General features: G+C 44.3%; 1 protein-coding gene across 1 annotated transcript in view; it reads left to right on the forward strand.

The window, feature by feature from the left end:
* Positions 1-1,259: 1,259 nt before the first annotated feature.
* Positions 1,260-23,794, forward strand: part of LOC120058527 (anion exchange protein 3-like) — a 56,134-nt gene continuing 33,599 nt past the window's right edge. Inside the window, exons 1-5 of the mRNA XM_039007249.1 lie at positions 1,260-1,427; positions 5,297-5,553; positions 5,806-6,005; positions 7,771-7,973; positions 23,471-23,616. Of these exons, the coding sequence (XP_038863177.1) occupies positions 1,394-1,427; positions 5,297-5,553; positions 5,806-6,005; positions 7,771-7,973; positions 23,471-23,616 (840 nt within the window). The 5' untranslated portion in view covers positions 1,260-1,393. The remainder of the gene's footprint in view (positions 1,428-5,296; positions 5,554-5,805; positions 6,006-7,770; positions 7,974-23,470; positions 23,617-23,794) is intronic.

Raw genomic sequence — 23,794 nt, forward strand, 5'->3', positions numbered from 1 at the left:
AGCACAGAAGATAATCCACACAAGGGCGGCGAGAGAAAGAGCCCAGACACACGACACAACCTCAGGGAAGTAACAATGATCTGACAACAAGAAACACTGGTTACAGAACATATAAAGGGAAGATAAGTGATTCCAGCTGGCGCAGACAATCAGGCCGAGATTGGGAACCACGCCCACACAAACACGAGAGAGAGAGAGAGAGAGAGAGAGAGAGAGAGAGAGAGAGAGAGAGAAAGAGAGAGAGAGAGAGAGAGAGGGAGGCAGTGGATACATGAACCGTGAGAGTTTAGGGCCAAATAGCATTCTAGTTTGCTCAGTTTTTTTGTTAATTCTTTCCTATGTGTCAAGTAATTATCTTTTTGTTTTCTCATGATTTGGTTGGGGCTAATTGTTTTGCTGTCCTGGGGCCCTGTGGGATCTGTTTGTATTTGTGAACAGAGCACCAGGTCCAGCTTGCTTAGGGGACTCTTTTCCAGGTGCATTTCTCTGTAGGTGATGGCTTTGTTCTGGAAGGTTTTGGAATCGTTTCCTTGTAGGTGGTTGTAGAATTTAACAGCTCTTTTCTGGACTTTGATAATTAGCAGGTATCGGCCTAATTCTGCTCTGCATGAATTATTTGGTGTTTTACATTCCACACAGAGGACATTTTTGCCGAATTCTACAGGCAGAGTCTCAATTTGGTGTTTGCCCCATTTTGTGAACTCTTGGTTCATGAGCGGACCCCAGACCTCTCAACCATAAAAGGCAATGGGTTCTATAACTGATTCAAGTATTTTTAGCCAGATCCTAATTGATATGTCAAATTTTATTTTCCTTTTGATGGCATAACTTCCACAGCTTTGTGGAATTTACCTGTGGTGCTGATGTTTAGGCTGAGGTATGTATAGTTTGTGCGCTAAAGGACAACGGTGTCAAGATGGAATTTATTTTTGTGGTCCTGGCAACTGGACCTTTTTTGAACACCATTATTTACTGACATTTATTGTCAGGGCCCAGGTCTGACTGAATCTGTGCAGAAGATCTAGGTGCTGCTGTAGGCCCTCCTTGGTTGGGGACAGAAGCACCAGATCATCAGTAGACATTTGACTTCAGATTCTAGTAGTGTGAGGCTGGGTGCTGCAGACTGTTCTAGTGCCCTCGCCAATTCGTTGATATACAGTATATGTTGAAGAGGGTGGCGCTCAAGCTGCATCCCTGTCTCACCCCCGGCCATGTGGAAAGAACTCTCTCTCTCTCTCTCTCTGTACAGATTAATGTGAAAGAAGAGGAGGAGGATGAGGACTTTTCCACAGAGGAGCAGGAGGAGGAAGAGGACGAGGACTGGGAGAATGCATTATCAGTGGAGAGGTTCGGGAACATCATCACTGACTCCACGTTCAGCGGCGGAGAAAAAATGGGCCGCAACTACAACGAGAAGGATTTTGAGTGTAAGTCATTCACCAATCTTCTTTATCTTCTCTGCTTTTGTAGAACACAGAGTAAACGTTCCATGAATGTCTGCTTACTAGTGTTGTCAAGATACCAGAATGTTTACTTCAATACCGATACCAGGTACACTATCACAATCCTCGAGACCATTACGATACTCCATACCTAAACGATACCGCAACAAGAAAGAAGCCTAAGTAGTGAAAGTCACAGAATGCCACTTGCTCCAGACAGATAACCTCAGCTCCTACTCTGTTCAATTGTTGGGCATCTTGTGAGTTCAATATAATTTCATCTGAACATTTTATGTACTTGTTTGTAGTTGAGACAGCCATGTATGCATTAATTTGATCAACTGTACAATCATCCAATCAATTTGACTTGGTTTTCACCAATCTAACTACATAACATAATGGTAATTGTTTATTTGAATGGTAAATCTCTATTGATAAACTGAGTCAATCAGGATGTAGACTACAATACAGGTAAATGCATATTATTCAATAGGAGTTTGTGCATGCATATTATTCAATAGGAGTTTGTGCATGCATATTATTCAATAGGAGTTTGTGCATGCATATTATTCAATAGGAGTTTGTGCATGCATATTATTCAGTATGAGTGTGTATGCATTGAGTTATTCAGCTTTTTTTAGCTGATAGCATGGGGCTACAGATGACAAATGTTCCCTTAAATGTAGGACTTATTTTATCGCCAACTGCTATTAGAACATATTATTTTATTGAAGTGATCAATAACATTTGCATAGAAGAAGCAATCACTTCTTTTATAAATGTGTACGCTGTCTCTTAAAAAAAGTAATGTCTTCATTTTCTAGGCAGAAAGTGTCTGTGGAATCTGACTTTGTGGCTATGGAATCTAGTGGAAACCAGATGATAGGCAAGGGAAATTAAGAAGTGAATTAGTTTTTTTGTGGCTAGGGAAACAAAGTTAAATAAGTACTTTTTTGGTGACAATCAGCTTTAAAATCAGTATATTTTGCTTAATGGTTAGCATATTATCACAAACACAAAAGTACTAAGGTAGGGAATTCAGCTGTAAGCTAGCAAGGAAAGTTCGCCTACAAAGCTAGAAGCTACCGGTATCTTCTTGCATTGTAAAGTGTTCTAGCCTGTAGGAACATTGTTTTGAGAACAGCAATGAACAGGTTCCACATTTCTACATTCTGTGTTGCATTATTTAAGTGTGTTAACTCCTATGCAGAATGAGTGGAGAGCTAATGCAGCCCAGACTGCTCTAGCAATGAATGAGGTAGTGGAGCTCTTTGCTCTTCACGGGTTAAATGAACTGCGCTCTGAGACAGACTTAATCCTCTCGATCACGTGAGACAACATTTGAACATAACAACAATTCTAGTACCCTTTTATGAATTTTTTTAATCAACAAAGTACCAAAGTTTCGGTATACCGTGCAACACTACTGCTTAGCCAGTTTTTTGTGGGTGTTCTCCATACTTTTTGGAATATCTGTTTTTGCCAACAGGAATGTGTTTTGGCTTAAAAATTATATTTTGGTATCACTTAAAGGAAGATTTTATCTCCATATCAAATCATTTCTGGGTAGCAATTAAGTACCGTACTTTGATTGTTTTCAATTAAAATGGTCAAAAAGAAAGACAAATAGCTTCTTAACAAAGAGCAATTTCTCAAGCAAGAATTTTACTAGGACTGTCTGGGAGTGGTCTGAGTGGGGAGGGGAAAACAGGAAACTAACTGTTATCGGCAGAGAGGTTTGAAACTTTGTCTTTTTGGTTTGTTAACTAATTTACTGCCTGCTGAGGACAACACTCCATCCCGCCTTAACAGGCAAAAATTTCAGGCGGTCTTTTCAAACAGCTGTTACACTAAAAGGGCATTATCATTATTTTCACAATTTCACAGTATTATTCCAACCTCATAGTGTGGAAATATACACTGAGCAAAAATATAAACACAACATGCAACAATTTCAAAGATTTTACTGAGTTACAGTTCATATAAGGAAATCAGTCAATTGAAATAAATAAATTAGGCCCTGTTAGGTTCTAAACAAACAGAGGAAAAGCTCAAACCAAGTTTATTCCACCACAGCTGGAATAACAGCTGCAAAGACAAAGACATGTTTAAACAAGCACATATATTTATACCTTCCTACTAGGCGGAGTCAACTCCTTGCACGTCTAGACAGCCAATACATCTCTGTTGCTAAGTCAGGAACTTAATTGGTTCCTCTCACTGGTGTAGTCATGGCCCCGCCTCCTGCTAGAACCTTCATGGTTATGGAAGTATATGTGTGTGGGATAGGACTGTTCCTTCTCACGTCATCTGACCTGACCTCGGGCCGAATTCCTTGCTCCTCCCTAATCCACGACTGTCCTACCTTATCAGTGACTGAAACCAGACCTCCATAGGATCCATGAGATTGAACGGTAACATTTTTTAACAGAATGTAAACTTTCTACCTCCTCTTTTCTCACTCAGTAACTTTCCATAGACCTAGTTATTATCCACCCTCCACTGACTCCAACACGTACATTCCTTGTACATGTAAAGTAATCAATAAGTTCTAGTATGGAAACATGAATTAGTATATTTCAAACAGGAATCCAACAGCTCTAATCTATGGATTTCACATGACTGGGAATACAGATATGCATCTGTTGGTCATAAAAAAAGGTAGGGGCTGTCACATATACTCCCTTTCCGGCGCTCGAGGTCGCCAGTCTGCTTACTTTAACGCACACCTGTCACCATCGTTACGCGCACCAGCACCTCATCAGACTCACCTGTACCTTCCTGATTACCTTCCCTATAACTGTCACTCCCTTTGGCTCTTTCCAAAGACCTTATTGACTCTGTTTTGTGTTCCATGTCTGTATGCTACTTGTGTTTCTTGTTTTGGTCTATGTTCATTTATTTCTTAAATACACTCCCAGTACTTGCTTCCCGACTCCCAGCTTACACGTTACAGGGGTGTGGATCAGTAGACCAGTCAGTACCTGGTGTGACCACCATTTGCCTCATGCAGTGCGACACATCTCCTTCGCATAGAGTTGATCAGGCTGTTGCGACATGGGGCCGTGAGTTATCATGCTGAAACATGAGGTGATGGCGGCAGATGAATGTCATGACAACGGGCCTCAGGATCTCGTCATGGTATCTATGTGCATTCAAATTGCCATTGATAAAATGCAATTGTGTTCGTTGTCCGCCCATACCATAACCCGACCGCCACCATGGGGCACTATGTTCACATCGTTGACATCAGCAAACCGCTCGCCCACATGACGCCATACACATGGTCTGCGTTTGTGAGGCCGGTTGGATGTACTGCCAAATTCTTTAAATTGACGTTGGAGGCATTTTTGACACACCTGTCAGGTGGATGGATTATTTTGGCAAAGGAGAAATGCTCACTAACAGGGATGTAAACAAATTTGTTCTCAACATTCTAGAGGAATATGTTTTTGGTGAGTATGTAAAAATCTTGGGATCTTTTTTTTCAGCTCATAAAACCTACACTTTACATGTTGCATTTATATTTTTGTTCAGTGTATTTAAAATATAGGGAAATCACATTTTTGACTGACAATGGGCCTTTAATTTAAGCCTGCCAGTATAATTCTTTATAACTTGTTATAAGCATATGAGGCTTTGTAACATCAGGGGCATTTCTGTCTGTTCATCAACATTTCAATTGCCTTAAAATGTCTGGTATTTTGTCAGGATCTGTATGAGTTTTTTTTTTACTGTCAGATAGTTCAAAAACGTTATAAAAGAGTTGTAACTGCTTATGACAAGTCTTGCATTCATTATGCCGGCAGGCTTGGACGGTATTTTCACTTAAACGCCTACCATTCCTTTCACAGATCACCGGCACACCTTTCACCATACCCACCACCCGCTGTCCACCCATCTACCCCCACCCCAGCGCCTACGCAAGCGGGTGCTCAGCATGGACCGCAAACGCCGGCTCAAGAAGAAGCGCAAGAACAAAAAGACCTCCATGGCGCCCTCGGAGGTCACACCCACCATCCATGAGGTAGACGAGGAGGAGGAGGAGTCTGAGACAGAGGGGAGGGACCTGGCAGTCACGCCCACCGAGCAGCCCGACGACCAACAGCAGGTAACATAACAGAGAAATGTGTGATCATGTCTTGCAGCTTATCAGAATACTTATTTTTATTATTGATCATTTATTGTTTATAGAGTCCAATACAATGTTTGGAATGTTGCAAGTAGAAGTTTAGTTGATTAATTTGTTGTATATTCATTCAGTGTATTCATTTCAAAGACACTCCAGAGAGAAATATCTGTCACACATGACATGAGAGAGAGAGGTACTAAGACCAATGTAACCAACTCCCTCTCCTCTTAGTTTAGCCTGGGGAGTGAGGAGAATTTGGAGCCGGCTGTCCCATTAACTTCCTTCCACATGGAGAGCGAACAACAACATCCGCAGCCGGAGAAGGCCACACTGGCCACGGCAGAGGTGGTGGAGGGGGAGTTGGAAGAGGCGCAACAGGACATTCGGGAGCAACCAGAGGATGAGGAGGGTGATGAAGAGTCCACCAACAGGTGTGCCCAGAATCAGATGTTTGGATGCATAAAGCAATGTGACAGTAGCTAGCAGGAGATTAGGTACAGTAACTTGGCTGTGTGGTGAAACAATGTTTTTTCAAATCAACCAATTGTATGGATCACTTCAATATGCAGCAACCAGCAATCATCACTTATTTTGTTAGCAAAGCTCGCCGTAAGACACAAGGTGATACTAGGATGTAACTAGAAAGATGATAGGCTTCATGAATTGTGAATGAAGAAAACACAGAACTAGAGTGCACTAAAAATAGTACAGTGCCTACAATATTTATGTTGTATGACAGAGGTCGGTACTCAATATTTGAAGATATTTAAAGGGCTCATCAAACAAATAGCCCAGCTCTTCCTACAATGCTCTTCATTTTAAAAACTTCAAAAATTCTGTGCTCATTTCTCCCGATTCTGGAATATTTATCTGTTTTTTAAGTGATCATCTAAAAACAATCAAAACATTTATGTGGCTTAAAAGGACACCTTGTACCTGTCACCATCATGTGTCGTGTCCTAGATAGGATCTTTATGAGCAAACCTATCTGACTCATCAACACAGAGCTATGAGAATATGAATTATTTGGTAATAGATTCAATAACATATGCATTCATCCTGGGACGTCAGAGACTATGTGGAGTCGAGGGTCATATTCATTAGGGCTCAACATAGAAAAATATTTTGCAACGGAAACAGAAAATGTACATTTCTTATTGGACAACTCCAGGTAGTCCTTCCCTGTTTCATTCTGTTTTCTTCCGCTTGGAGCCTAATGAATACAACCCAGGTACTTGTTTCCCTCTCTGCAGGGTGGTTAATCTCACTGATTTATTATTATTGCAGCAGCAAAAAAAGGAACGTAGTCACAATGTCATGTAATGTTATGCTATTGTTGCCTGAGTTAAAGCAGCCAACGATTCACCGGGTGAGGAAACCAGTGTTGCAGTGCTGTGCTGTGTTCTGGTGCCCTCTGTTGCATGATGGACCACACTACACCCAACAATCTGACCCTTCCCAGATTATTCATACTGTGTTTGTGTGTGTGCCAGTCAAGATGTTTGTTTGGATAGACTGGGTTGACGTTTGATACCATGTTCATTTTAAAGAAGGATTTAGTGGATTCTGGAGTTTTAACACTGGGACGAAAAACTCAAATTCTGAACTGGTTTATGGCTGATGGTCCTTCATGATTTGTATTTATTTATTTTATTTAACCTTTATTAAACTAGGCAAGTCAGTTAAGAACAAATTCTTATTTACAATGAATGCCTGGCAAAAGGCCTCCTGCGGGGACGGGGGCTAGAATTAAAAAGAAAAATAAATTAAATAAAAATATAGGACAAAACACACATCATGACAAGAGAGAGACCTAAGACAACAACAGAGCATGGCGGTAACACATGACAACACAACATGGTAGCAACACAACATGGTAGCAGCACAAAACAGGGCACAAACATTATTGGGCACAGACAACAGCACCAAGGTCAAGAAGGTAGAGACAACAATACATCACACACAGCAGCCACAACTGTCAGTAAGAGTGTCCATGGTTGAGTCTTTGAATGAAGAGATTGAGATGATACTGGTAGTTGATAGTTGACACAATGGATAACAGATAGTTATCTGACATACTTCAAAAGCAAATTTTTGAAGAATCAAATACAATATTATCTCTATGATGGGTTTTCACACATACTCAAGTGATCCCGCTGCACTCTCCGTGATTCCCCCCTATGTTCCCCTCCCCAGGTGCCCCCCCTCTGCGGACCCCCCCACCCGAGGCTGGTTCAGGAGGAATCCTCTCCACCCTTCACCGCGGACCAGTTACGACCTGCGGGAGCGCGTCTGTATCGGCAGCATGACAGCCATGGAAACAGCCGTGTACCGGAAGGTCCCCACCGATGAGGCTGAGGCTCAGATGTTGGCTAGCGCCGACCTAGACGACATGAAGAGTAAGACACACACATACACACCAGAGAGAACGGACCGTTCCCAAATCAACCCCTCTAGCCCACCCTCCTGCGGCCCTAATCTACCACACCTGATTCTACTAAACAGCTGCTTATCGGGACTTTGGTTGAATCGGGTGTATTTATGTAGGGCTAGAGCAAAAGCCTGCATACCCAGCTGCTGGAGGAGGGTTGACCACCCCTGCCTGGTGTAGCCCCTTTTTCCTGAACAAGGGCATACCATTTTTAATGAAAGTAGAGGGTAAAGGTAGTGTAGTTTAATACAAAGTAACGTTTGGTGGCAGGTTTAAATAAAAAATTCATACCATGAGACTTGGAACTTAGTAAATATATTTTAACCAAACCTTTGGGTTCCTCATTTGGTGCCTCTTGATGGACAGACCCAGTCAGCATCCTGTACGCCTGACAAAGGCAAGTTGCTCCAATTAGATGCCATGCTCCAGTTGCCTTCCCAGCTGTTCTGCTGTGGGACAGTTTGAGGGTGACAGTTTGAAGCAGGTCTGAGTATAGGGATAAAATATAAATCACTTACACCGCAGGATTGATGTACTGTAATAATGCCACAGTAGATAAGTGTGGCAATATGTTTAATGATACTGTACTGTACAACCATAGTTCATATTCTTGAACGTAACAAGTGGAGGGAAAATCTGCTAGTTTAGGGCACCCTCTATTGACGTAACAATATAGGACATATCTGTCTAATATATCATCTGTGTGATATTCTATTTAGGGTATATGTCCTTATGTGAGAGTGTAATACATGGTGTTGCTATGTTTTAGTACTAGGATATACTGTGATTTGATAGGGTGGATATGTGAATACTGTGATTTGATAGGGTGGATATGTGAATACTGTGATTTGATAGGGTGGATATGTGAATACTGGGATTTGGTAGGATGTGAATACTGTGATTTGATCGGGTGGATATGTGAATACTGGGATTTGATAGGGTGGATATGTGAATACTGGGATTTGATAGGGTGGATATGTGAATACTGGTATTTGGTAGGATGTGAATACTGTGATTTGATCGGGTGGATATGTGAATACTGGGATTTGATAGGGTGGATATGTGAATACTGGGATTTGATAGGGTGGATATGTGTATACTCTGATTTGATAGGGTGGATATGTGAATACTGTGATTTGATAGGGTGGATATGTGTATACTGTGATTTGATAGGGTGGATATGTGAATACTGGGATTTGATAGGGTGGATATGTGAATACTGTGATTTGATAGGGTGGATATGTGAATACTGGGATTTGGTAGGATGTGAATACTGTGATTTGATAGGGTGGATATGTGCATACTGTGATTTGATCGGGCGGATATGTGAATACTGTGATTTGATCGGGTGGATATGTGAATACTGGGATTTGATAGGGTGGATATGTGAATACTGGGATTTGATAGGGTGGATATGTGTATACTCTGATTTGATAGGGTGGATATGTGAATACTGTGATTTGATAGGGTGGATATGTGTATACTGTGATTTGATAGGGTGGATATGTGAATACTGGGATTTGATAGGGTGGATATGTGAATCTGTGATTTGATAGGGTGGATATGTGCATACTGGGATTTGATAGGGTGGATATGTGCATACTGGGATTTGATAGGGCGGATATGTGCATACTGGGATTTGATAGGGTGGATATGTGCATACTGGGATTTGATAGGGTGGATATGTGAATACTGGGATTTGGTAGGATGTGAATACTGTGATTTGATCGGGTGGATATGTGAATACTGGGATTTGATAGGGCGGATATGTGAATACTATGATTTGATAGGGTGGATATGTGTATACTGTGATTTGGTAGGATGTGAATACTGTGATTTGATCGGGTGGATATGTGAATACTGTGATTTGATAGGGTGGATATGTGAATACTGGGATTTGATAGGGTGGATATGTGAATTCTGGGATTTGATAGGGTGGATATGTGAATACTGGGATTTGATAGGGTGGATATGTGAATACTGGGATTTGATAGGGTGGATATGTGAATACTGGGATTTGATAGGGTGGATATGTGTATACTCTGATTTGATAGGGTGGATATGTGAATACTGTGATTTGATAGGGTGGATATGTGTATACTGTGATTTGATAGGGTGGATATGTGAATACTGGGATTTGATAGGGTGGATATGTGAATTCTGGGATTTGATAGGGTGGATATGTGAATACTGGGATTTGATAGGGTGGATATGTGAATACTGGGATTTGATAGGGTGGATATGAATACACTGGGATTTGATAGGGTGGATATGAATACACTGGGATTTGATAGGGTGGATATGTGAATCAAAAGGGACAGAAATAAGACAGCGAAATGTGAATGTTGAGAACATTTGCTATGTGTGAATGACAGTGCGTGTGCGTATGGCCTCCCGAGTGACGCAGCGGTCTAAGGCACTACAGACCCGGGTTCGATCCCAGGCTGTGTCACAACTGGCCGTGACCGGGAGTCCCACAGGGCGGCACACAATTGGCCCAGTGTCGTCTTATAGCGCTCTGGCGACTCCTTGTGGCGGGCTGGCTGACTTCGGTAGTCAGTTGAACGTTTTTTCCTCCGACACATTGGTGCGGCTGACTTCTGGGTTAAGCGGGCGGATGTTAAAAAGCGAGGTTATGGCGGGTCAAGTTTCGGAGAACGCATGACCGACCTTCTCCTTTCCAGAGCCCGTTGGGGAGTTGCAGCGATGAGACAAGATCGTATTTGGATATCACAAAATTGGGGAGAAAAGGGGGGTAATTTTTTTTTCAAGAACGTGTGCTTGTCTGTTCACTAGCCGAGAGAGAAATAAACCACAGAGAGAGACAAATAGAGCAAGTGATACAGAACAGAGAGAGAGAGAGAGACAAGAGAGAGGCAGGAACCTGGACTTTGTCATCCTACAAGAAACATGGTATAGAGGAGATGGACCCACTGGTTGCCCTCTAGGTTACAGAGAGCTGGTAGTCCCATCCACCAAATTACCAGCTGTGAAACGTAAGAGACTCAGGGGGTATGCTAATTTGGTATAGAGCAGACCTAACTCACTCTATTAAATTAATCAAAACAGGAACATTTTACATTTGGCTAGAAATTCAAAAGGAAATTATCGCAACAGAGAAAATTTTCTCATGTGTGCTACCTACATCCCCCCACTAGAATCCCCATATTTTAATGAAGACAGCTTCTCCATCCTGAAGGGGGAAATCAATCATTTCCAGGACCAGGGACATGTACTAGTCTGCGGCAGTTAAAACAGGGCTGTGGAGTGCAGCTTGAGCCCCACCCTCTTCAACATACTGTATATAAACAAATTGGCAAGGGCACTAGAACAGTCTGCAGCACCCGGCCTCACCCTACTAGAATGTAAAGTCAAATGTCTACTGTTTGCTGATGATCTAGTGCTTCTGTCCCCAACCAAGGAAGGCCTACAGCAGCACCTAGATCTTCTGCACAGATTCTGTCTGACCTTGGCCCTGACACTAAATCTCAATAAGTCAAAAATAATGGTGTTCCAAAACATATCCAGTTGCCAGGACCACAAATACAAATTCCATCTAGACACCATTGTCCTAGAGCACACAAAAAACTATACATACCTCGGCCTAAACATCAGCGCCACAGGTAACTTCCGCAAAGCTGTGAATGATCTGAAAGACAAGGCAAGAAGGGCATTCTACGCCATCAAAAGGAACATAAAATTCAACATACCAATTAGGATTTGGCTAAAAATACTTGAATCAGTTATAGAACCCATTGCCCTTTATGGTTGTGAGGTCTGTATTCCGCTGACCAACCAAGAATTCACAAAATGGGACAAACACCAAATTGAGACGCTGCAGAATTCCGCAAAAATATTGTCTGTTTCCAACGTAAAACACCAAATAATGCATGCAGAGCAGAATTAGGCCGATACCCGCTAATTATCAAAATCCAGAAAAGAGACGTTAAATTCTACAACCACCTAAAAGGAAGCGATTCCCAAACCTTCCACTTACAGAGATATTAACCTGGAAAAGAGTCCCCTAAACAAGCTGGTCCTGGGGCTCTGTTCGCAAACACAAACAGACCCCACAGAGCACCAGGACAGCAACACAATTAGCCCCAACCAAATCATGAGAAAACAAAAAGATAATTACTTGACACATTGGAAAGAATTAACAAAAAATATTGCAAACTAGAATATTTGACCCTTAACAGAGAGTACCCAGTGGCAGAATACCTGTCCACTTTGACTGACGCAAAATTAAGGAAAGCTTTAACTATGTACAGACTCAGTAAGCATTGCTATTCGAGAGGCCACAATAGGCAGACATGGCTCTCAAGAGAAGACAGCCTATGTGCACACTGCCCACAAAATGAGGTGGAAACTGAGCTGCACTTTCTAACCTGCCAAATGAATGACCACATTAGAGACACATATTTCCCTCAGATTACACAGACCCACAAAGAATTGTAAAACAAATCCATTCTTGATAAGCTCCCATATATATTAGGTGAAATACTACAGTGTGCCATCACAGCAGAAAGATTTGTCACCTGCTGCCAAAAGAAAATGGCTACCAGTGGAGCACAAACACCATTTTAAATACAACTTATATTTATCTGTTTATTTATCTTCACTTTCATACTTTAACTATTTGCGCATTGTTACAACACTGTACATATCCAATAATATAACATTTGAAATGTCTATATTATTTTGTAAGTGTAATGTATACTGCTAATTTCTGATTGTTTATTTCCATTTTGTTTATTGACTATTCCACTTGCTTTAGCAATGTAAACATACCGTATGTTTCCCATGCCAAAAAAGCCCTTTGAATTTAATATAGATAGACCGGAGAGAGAGAGAGAGAGAAACAGACCAGAGGGAGAGAGAGAGACATGCAGATCAGAGAGAGAGAGCGAGTGAGAGAGAGAAACAGACCAGAGGGAGACATGCAGATCAGAGAGAGAGAGAGACATACAGATCAGAGAGAGAGAGCAGAGAGAAAATACTTGAATCAGTATCATGTTTATTGTACTTTTTTTTTATTGTTTATTTCACTTTTATTTATTATCTATTTCACTTGCTTTGGCAATGTAAACGTTCCCATGCCAATAAAGCCCTTTGAATTGAAATTGAAATTGAATTGAGAGAGAGAAAGGGAGAAAGAAAGAGAAAGAGGGAGAATATATTTGATTGCATTCTCCATGCCATCAACACCTTTTGAATGTAATTTAATTGGGAGAAAGAGAGGGAGAGAGGATGGACCATTTTGGCAAATAGATGTGCAGCACTCTCTGGTCTATCCCATGATCCTGCGGCAATAATTAACACAAGAGATCAGTGGTCGATTCTCCTTGACAGCGACCCTGCCCCAGGCTCTTCCTGCTTTTACCCACCCAGCATGGGAATCATTGACCGGCCGCTCAGACTAGATTAAAATAGAACCAGAAACAGACAAGCTATCAGATGTAGGGGACGGAGAGAAAGATTTCAGGCTATACAGCATATATCCATTAGCTCATGTATTTTCCACCTCTTCCACTTGGATGAGTACATATTGTAATTCAGTCACAGCACACAGTAGTGTATTTATCATGCGGGATGATAGTTGAATGTGGTACTGGTTGATGGTTTGATGTTTCGTGATGGTTAACTGACATTATGTAAGCCGTAGAATAGATTTTTTTTTAACAGGACATAACTGTCATTAATTACTAATCCAAACAAATGAAACTTCTCCGCGTGACCATTGACTTGTTTGACTTCAGCAAAGTCTTGTCACAGTAAAACGTCCAGTACAGTACTGCAGTTTAATCTAGTACTGCAGCAGTCATGACAACCGTTTCAAATGTTGACAAGAGGTTTGCCCTGTCTTGCCCAAGGCACTGTGAGTTCCATTGCCCCACTGAGAGTGTACTTGTTCATTCACTGTGAGTAACATGGCTGATGTGGGCTACCAATGGCTGATGTTGGCTAACAGCGACCATGCTTGACACAATGCTATGGAGCAGGCTTGCTTTGAAGCATAACCGACTTGTGCTTATGTTTAGAATGCCTCTAAGCAAGTGAAACGCACACGCTGTAAACACAGGTCTGAGGAAAGGTCAGTGTTCAACTCAGGTACCCGTTGTGGGCGAAGGATGACAGGACATTTAGAAGTAATCACCGTTTCCATGGAGACAGTGCTGGAGACAGGCTCTTGCTCCTAACCAGAGTTCCATTCTGTACAGAGGCAGTAGGACTACTGTTTTTCTGTCTCTGTGTCTGTGGTTGGGTATAATGCATTTCTCAGTTGTTTGGATTTTTTTCCTGAGAGAAGAAGAGAGCTTTCACTTCCATGTTTTTTTATTGAGCCTCTGGTTTAGCCTTGACTGTGCTCCTGCTGCCTGCCCTGGCTGTGACGGGGTGCCATGGAAACCAAAACGGGGGTGCGTCACCCCACCCGCATGCCCCGCCTCATCCCAGCATCTATCCCAGGATCAATGGACGGCTGGCATCACGGAAACTGGTGAATCAGCCCAATAGATTAGAGGAAGGTCTGAAAACAAGTGCAGCAGTTTGTATCAATATTTATTTTTGGAGTGACAGCTTGAGCCAGTCTGCTGCTGAATCGTGCCCAGCCTAAATCTACCAGAGACACCACTACCTCTCTCTGCGCCACTGAGAGGACAGCAGCAGTGACCTTTCTTTTCCACTTTTGTGTTTGAAGATAAATATCTGTTTTTAGTCTTTTATTGTCAGCTTTTTTATTCCAAACCGTTATCTAGAGTGGACTTCCAGTGACAGCAGATACTTCATAAGAGGACCTATTTATAGTAGTCTGCAGAGTGGACATAGCCTTTTGGTAACCAGCAGCCACTACTTAAGCTTGACCTGTGCTGCAGCTTCTGTTCCTGACGAATATCAACCCCATCAAAACACAGAACCGCTCTCTGGTTCCGTGAGGCTCAGGCTTGGATAACGGTGAGAAGCAGCAGGTGAGAGAACGCCAGAACCCTGGATGAGCAGGGCGCCCACCCGGAGTGGGGTGGGGAAGAGGCACCACAGACACCGTCACAGACCCAGGAGATGACAGACCCCATGGGGCAGGAAAACCAGGGACCACCAGCCCCCTGTCCAGAGGTGGTGGTGGGGGAAAAACACCCAAAAACCAAGACGACCACCAACAGTCTCACACCAGGGACCTTGGGCACCCCACATCAGCGCCCCTCTGTGAACCACCGGCACAACGAGGGAGCAGAGGTTGTGCGCCGCGCCTCGCAGTTCAACATGGAGGGCTTGGAGGACTTTGAGGAGTTTGTGTTGAATTTTGACGATTATGACCTGCTTGAATCCATCCATGACCACCTGGGGTCCCCTGAGGACGCAGTCCCCCTGGAGCCCGACCATGACCAGCTGGGGTCCCCTGAGAACCGAGAACCCTTGGGACCCATCAGTAAGTACCAGAGCTCCCACCCCCCCAGAGTGAAGCAATGTGTGGCCATGGAAGAATGGGAAACACTTAGCATTACGTTGATCTTCATTTAGGCTAGTGTAACTGTATAAGGAAATGACAATCATACATACATTATGTTGCTGCTAGTTACTCTGGCAGAGTTCTATGAAATGTGACTGTATGATTTAATCACGAATGAGGAGTCAGTGTGTGATAACCTTTTTTGTTTGGTATACTGTTTCCAGATAAGGTTGTTATTTATCAATATTAGAACGTTTTATTCTCAGATGCATGGGTCTCATTCAAGCATGTCTGATGTAAAGTATAACTGGTGAGATATCTAGTTACTATTTGCTTAATAGTTCTTTTTTCATTGACATACACTGGATTTTTGGAAACACATTATTGCAGCGTTTCCCAAACTGTCCTCGGTACACCAAGGGTTACACGTTTAGTTCCCCCCCTAACACAGCTGATTCAAATGATCAAAGCTTGATGAGTAGTTGATTCTTTTTCATCAGCTGTGTGGTGCTAGGCCAAAATGTGCAGCCCTTGGGATCCCAAGAACCAAGTTTGGGAAACCCTGCATATATTGGTAAACTTAATTGTTTCCCTTGGCTATAAACACTGTATCTCTGTTTACAGACATGCATCATAATTCCCATTCACTAATGTACTTCAAAGCAACTCCAGCATTCCAGTAATATTACATAGCTGTTTCCATACTAACGAGTGTTAGTCTGACGTGATGGAATAGCACTCTGCCCTTTTGGTGGAAAGCCCTGACATTGGCAATTGATTGGGGAGAATTCAGAGTTGTTTTCATTGATTTGTATGTAGCAACAAACACAAGCTAATTAATGCCAATGCTTGGTTGGCCTGGCAATGGTGGTGTGGAAATCAAAGCTCTCTCAAGTCCTGGGTCATGGGTGAATTGGCACCCTCTCTACCTCTCGCCGTTCCCTGCTAACCTATTGATCGTTTGGCCCTGGGGGGCCTCTCCACTTACTGGACTGGAAAGATATCCCATTGACAAACTGTACTGCTGTTTTTCTGACTACCATTGGATTGGGACACACTGGTATTCTGCAGTAGTGCTGTGAGGGTTAGCTAGGTGCTGGTCACTATGACATTGTAGCGAAGAGGAGGCTGGTGGGAGGAGCTATACGAGGATCGGCTCATTGTAATGGCTGGAATGTAATTAATGTAACGGTATCAAACACATCAAACATATGGAAACCACATGTTTGACTCCGTTCCAATAATTCCAATCCATGCATTACAATGAGCCCTTCCTCATATAGCTCCTCCCACCAGCTTCCTCTGGTGTAGCGCTGCTGTACAACGATGGATAGAATGGACATGAAGGGCAAGCTCCTAAAGATCTCCTCAGCGAGAGACAGAAAGAGAGAGAGAGAGGGGGCGGGGAAACATGACAGAGAGAGGGGTGGGACAGGACAGGTAGAGAGAGAGAGAGTGAACCAAGGCCTGATCATTCAAATTGACAAAAAAAAAAAAAAATCCTCATTTGTTGATTAAAAAACAACAACATTTGACTCAATTTGGCTTGAGGGTCTGCTATACAAAAACATGGAAAGCGTTGTTGGGGGGGAAGCATATGACATTATAAAATCAATGTACTCAAACAACAAGTGTGCAGTTAAAATTGGCAATAAACACACAGATGTCTTTCCTCAGGGCCATGAGATGAAACAGGGATGCAGCTTGAGCCCCACCCTCTTCAACATGTATATCAATGAATTGGCAAGGGCTAATTAACTAGAACAGTCTGCAGCCCCCAGCCTCACCCTACTGGAAAGGCCTGGTGTCTAGTGTTTGCAGATGATCTGCTGCTACTGTCCCAAAACAAGAGGGCCTATAGCAGCATCTAGATCTTCTGCACAGATTCTGCACAGACTTGAGCCATGACAGGGAATCTCAGTAAGACAAAAATAATGCTGTTCCAAAAAAGGTCCAGTAGCCAAGACAACAAATACTAAATTCTATCTAGACACCGTTGCCCTACAGCACACAAAGAATTACACCTAACTAAACATCAAAACCACAGGTAACTTTCTCAAGGTCGTGATCGATCTAAGAAACATGGCAAGATGGGCCTTCTATACCTTCAAAAGGAACATAAAACTCAACATCCCAATTAAATCCTTGGCTATGTACAGACTCAGTCAGAATAGTATTGCTATTGAGAAATGCTGCTATAGGCATGCCTGGCTCTAGAGATGACAGGCTATGTGCCCACTGCCCACAAAATGACCTGGAAACTGAGCTACGTTTCTTTATATTCTTTATTTTTGTCTCCCAATTTCGTGGTATCCAATTGGTAGTTCGCCTCTCCCGTACGGACTCGGGAGAGAGCCGTGCGTCCTCCGAAACTCAACCCAGCCAAGCCGCACTGCTTCTTGACACAATGCCCGCATAACCCGGAAGCCAGCCGCACCAATGTGTCAGAGGAAACACCGTACACCTGGCGACCGTGTCAGCGTGTACTGCGCCCGGCCTGCCACAGGAGTCACTAGAGCGAGATGGGACAAGAACATGCCTGCCGGCCAAACCCTTCCTAACCCGGACGACGCTGGGCCAATTGTGCGCCGATCCATGGGTCTCCTGGTCACGGCCGGCTGCGACAGAGCCTGGACTCAAACCCAGAATCTCTAGTGGCACAGTTAACACTGGGAGTGAGCTACATTTCTTAACCTCTTGCCAAATGTATGACCACATTAGAGACACATATTTCCCACAGATCACACAGACCCACAAATAATTTGAAAACAAATTAAACATTGATAAACTCCCATATCTGTTAGTGTAAATACCGCAGTGTGCCGTCACAGCAGCACGATGTGTGGCCCGTTACCATGACAAAAGGGCAACCAGAGGAGCACAAACATTGTAAATACAACCTATATTTATCTGTTTCTTTATTGTCTCTTTCGTACTTAAACTACTTGCACATTGTTACAACACTGTACATAGACAGTTATATAACATTTGAAATGTCTATATTATTTAAACACTTTTGTGAGTGTGATGTTTACTGATCATTTGTATTGTTTATTTCCCTTTTTGTTTGTCTATTCCATTTCCTTTGGTATTGTAAACATATGTTTCCCATGCCAATAAAGCCCTTTGAATTGAATTATGCAAGAGGGAGAGAGACAGAGGATGTATAATCTAGTTGATGGCTCTGTATAGATGAGCCATACTGTTTATACATTACACCTTCCATAGGGTACGTATAGGGGTTACCTTAGGGACACAACCAGCCCCAGGGATTTGTATTTATTTAACCAGGTAAGTCAGTTAAGAACAAATTCTTATTTATAAGGACAGGCTACTCCTTTCTCTCTGTCAGGGAATTGAACCCCAGTCTCCCACGTGACACACAGGGACACACACCACTATACTAAAGAGGAGAAGGTGAGGATGATGATGAGTGGATGATCGATCAATATCTCAATTTTCCCAATTGGAAAAGTCACAAAGTCACTCTGTCGTCAGGAATTGACGATATACTACATGTATAAACCACATAATACGCATTTGTGCAATACTTCTACACTGTTGATGAAAGGCAATAGAGGGGCTACAAAGAGACCTGTGGTAGAATACAGAATGAACGAACATGACTTCCTCACTAAGGGGCGATAGAAGATTCACAGAAGGAGACGAGACCAGCTATATGGGGTGCTACGTTGGAGAGACTATGGCAAGGAAATGGGGTGTCCATTTCCACTACTGTGTTAATTTGAATCAAAGCTGTGCCATTCAGACTGGTAATTGTAGAATCGAAGGGGCAGACAGGGAAAAGTGGCGTTCTCAAGGGCATATTCAGTGGCACAAAGAGGGTATGGGAAGGGCCGAGCGAGAGAAGTGCTTTTATAGAGGGTTTAGAAGGGACACAGAAACCAGATTGAGCCTACAGACAGGACAATAGGGACTACTGAAGGACACAGAGACCAGATAGAGCCTACAGACAGGACAATAGGGACTACTGAAGGACACAGAAACCAGATTGAGCCTACAGACAGGACAATAGGGACTACTGAAGGACACAGAGACCAGATAGAGCCTACAGACAGGACAATAGGGACTACTGAAGGACACAGAGACCAGATAGAGCCTACAGACAGGACAATAGGGACTACTGAAGGACACAGAGACCAGATAGAGCCTACAGACAGGACAATAGGGACTACTGAAGGACACAGAGACCAGATAGAGCCTACAGACAGGACAATAGGGACTACTGAAGGACACAGAGACCAGATAGAGCCAACAGACAGGACAATAGGGACTACTGAAGGACACAGAGACCAGATAGAGCCTACAGACAGGACAATAGGGACTACTGAAGGACACAGAGACCAGATAGAGCCAACAGACAGGACAATAGGGACTACTGAAGGACACAGAGACCAGATAGAGCCTACAGACAGGACAATAGGGACTACTGAAGGACACAGAGACCAGATAGAGCCTACAGACAGGACAATAGGGACTACTGAAGGACACAGAGACCAGATAGAGCCAACAGACAGGACAATAGAAACTCCTGAAAGATACAGGCGATACTTTGAGAAGTTATGATGATCACTTGAATTTACATTGACATGCGTATTGTAGTGACATTAACCTGACAGCTATCGGCCTCGTCAAGGATTTCTTGGCGTTCGCCGCTAAAGTGTTGGATTGACAAGCTATACGGAGCTCCCCTGAAGGAAGTGGGTAGTGTAGCGACCTTAACCCAACACATAGTGTCCTTGTCAAGAGGTTTGGGTAAGGTATTAGGTTGACAGTCGCTGGCCCTGGGTTCAAGTTCCAGTTGGGGTGACACCCTGAATTAGCTCCAAAATATTATCCCATTATGAAGTCACAACAATGGCTTCTTATTTTGATTAACTGGTGAGACAAAGGGACTGTGAAATGGCATCTGTCAAAAGAATGTGTGTTGTTGTCAAGCGAATGCATTTTACGAGCAGCAGAAGAACTTGTACTTAGCTAGCAAAGCTCAGGGCGAGTCCAGCCAAAGGGCGTCTCTTCCAGTTCAATACCGAACTCTCCCTGGGAGCACTCCCAGACCTGTTAGCATAGAGCCTTTTTTATTATGAATATATTGTCTGAACAGAACCACACAAAGAAGAATGGAAGGATAGAGGGATGAACTTTGGGTCAGAGGGATGGAGGATGAGAAAGGGAACATTGTTTCTGGCAATCTCTGTGGTGGGTGTGTCTAGAACACAACACATAGCAGCTGAGGCCTAGAGGTGGTCTGGTCTTCTCCCCAGATTGTCTGCAAAACCAGCCCTCTGATTGGCAGTGCATCTAGCATCTACCCAAAGCTGTGAGTGAGGTCCCACCCCCATTCCCCAGGGAGATGACACAGCCCACGGTCGAGCATCTGAATACACACAAGAGTATTCACACACACACACATACACACACACACACAAACACACACACACACACACACACACACACACACACACACACACACACACACACACACACACACACACACACACACACACACACACACACACCTGGCTAGCCTTTTCCCCCAAACTTTGTCATTAGAAGGCCCTCTCCCTCTTTCCACCCCCTCATAGCCTCACTAGGCCCTCTCCCCCTATAGCCTCTCCAGACCCTCTTCCTTGTTCCACCCCCTATACTCTCCAGGCCCTCTCCTCCGATGGCCTCACCAGGCATTCACCCTCTATCCAAGCCCTCTCCCTCATTCCACCACCTATAGCCTCGCCCTCTCCCTCATTGCACCCTCTATAGGCCCTCCAGGCCTTCACCCCCAATTGTCTCGCCAAGCTCTCTCCCTCGTTCCACCCCATATAGCCTCACCAAGCCCTCTCCCTCGTTCCACCCCCTATAGCCTTGCCCTCTCCCTTGTTCCACCCCTCTTGCCTCACTAGGCCCTCTCCCCCTATAGCCTCTCCAGGCCCTCTCCTCCGAAAGCCTCACCAGGCATTCACCCTCTATCATCTCGCCAAGTCCTCTCCCACTTTCCACCCCCTATAGCCTCACCAGGCCCTCTCTCTCGTTCCAACCCCTAATAGCCTCTCCAGGCCCTCTCCCCCTATAGCCTCTCCAGGCCCTCTCCCTATATAGACTCTCCAGGCCTTCACCCCAATTGTCTCGCCAAGCTCTCTCCCTCGTTCCACCCCCTATAGCCTCACCAGGCCCTCTCCCTCGTTCCACCCCCTATAGCCTCACCAGGCCCTATAGCCTCACCAGGCCCTCTCCCTTGTTCCACCCCCTATAGCCTCACCAGGCCCTCTCCCTTGTTCCACCCCTCTTGCCTCACCAGGCCCTCTCCCTTGTTCCACCCCCTATAGCCTCACCAGGCCCTCTCCCTTGTTCCACCCCCTATAGCCTCACCAGGCACTCTCCCTTGTTCCACCCCCTATAGCCTCACCAGGCCCTCTCCCTTGTTCCACCCCCTATAGCCTCACCAGGCCCTCTCCCTTGTTCCACCCCCTATAGCTTCACCAGGCCCTCTCCCTTGTTCCACCCCCTATAGCCTCACCAGGCCCTCTCCCTTGTTCCACCCCCTATAGCCTCACCAGGCCCTCTCCCTTGTTCCACCCCCTATAGCTTCACCAGGCCCTCTCCCTTGTTCCACCCCCTATAGCCTCACCAGGCCCTCTCCCTTGTTCCACCCCCTATAGCCTCACCAGGCCCTCTCCCTTGTTCCACCCCCTATAGCCTCACCAGGCCCTCTCCCTTGTTCCACCCCCTATAGCCTCACCAGGCCCTCTCCCTTGTTCCACCCCCTCTTGCCTCACCAGGCCCTCTCCCTTGTTCCACCCCCTATAGCCTCACCAGGCCCTCTCCCTTGTTCCACCCCCTCTTGCCTCACCAGGCCCTCTCCCTTGTTCCACCCCCTCTTGCCTCACCAGGCCCTCTCCCTTGTTCCACCCCCTATAGCCTCACCAGGCCCTCTCCCTTGTTCCACCCCCTATAGCATCCGCTACAAGACCATGGTGCTTGCCTACGGAGCTGTGAGGGGAACGGCACCTCAGTACCTTCAGGCTCTGATCAGGCCCTACACCCAAACAAGGGCACTGCGTTCATCCACCTCTGGCCTGCTCGCCTCCCTACCACTGAGGAAGTACAGTTCCCGCTCAGCCCAGTCAAAACTGTTCGCTGCTCTGGCACCCCAATGGTGGAACAAACTCCCTCACGACGCCAGGACAGCGGAGTCAATCACCACCTTCCGGAGACACCTGAAACCCCACCTCTTTAAGGAATACCTAGGATAGGATAAAGTTATCCTTCTGACCCCCCCCCCCCCCCCCTTAAAAGATCTAGATGCACTATTGTAAAGTGGCTGTTCCACTGGATGTCATAAGGTGAATGCACCAATTTGTAAGTCGCTCTGGATAAGAGCGTCTGCTAAATGACTTAAATGTAAATGTAAAATGATAGCCTCACCAGGCCCTCTCCCCCTACAGGCTCGCCTGGTCCCTCTCCTGATGAGTAGATAATGCCATTTACGCAATATTCAATAAAATATGTTTTGTGGCCTGAAGAGCTTTAAAATTGAATAAGGATTATTTTTAGCTTCTACTGGTCTGTTGTGGACGAAGAACCACCCAAAATAAGCACCCCTGTGCGTTACCCTAGCTGTGCACAGAACCTCAGTTACCTCATGCACCTGCTGCTTCCCCTTATTTCTTTGTTCTCTTTATTTCCAATGGAAACTTTAATGAACACCTAAAATCTGATTATTTTTTTTATTGACATAGCACCGCCATAGAGAAAGTGCTCAGCCAGTCTTTGGCCCTAGTACACACAGGTTGTATAAAGCATTTGGCACAATGATTGTGATAAAAAAAAAGAAAAGATGGAGACGGTTCTGTTGTGCAGACAAATAAAAACAAATGTCAAATGTGTCATACATCAGTTGGACAACCTGAGTGTGTACTATCGTAGGCCTTTGAGTGAACACAGTTGACCTTTTCTGCAGCTGACCTCATTAACAATAGCTCCTGTTGTGGTGCTTTAAGGTCACCGATTCGAGGACAACCCTGGGGTGAGGCGTCATCTGGTGAAGAAGTCATCTCGATGCCAGCTCACTCAGAACAGCAACAGCTCTCCGCCCCAGTCCAGCCTGAAGAGGAAGAAGAGAGTGGCTGACAAGAAGACCCATGAGGTGAGACATCAGACTACACAGCGCCAGTTGATTGGTTAATTGATAAATTGATTGATTGGATGTATTAGAAAATTAATAGCACACGATCTTCCTAGTAATTTTTTACTAAAGATTAAGCAGCTCTAAAGCCAGGGGACTTCACTTTACAGTAAGGACTTCACTTTACAGTAAGGACGCG

Source organism: Salvelinus namaycush, chromosome 13, assembly GCF_016432855.1.
Source record: "Salvelinus namaycush isolate Seneca chromosome 13, SaNama_1.0, whole genome shotgun sequence".
Lineage (NCBI taxonomy): Eukaryota > Metazoa > Chordata > Actinopteri > Salmoniformes > Salmonidae > Salvelinus > Salvelinus namaycush.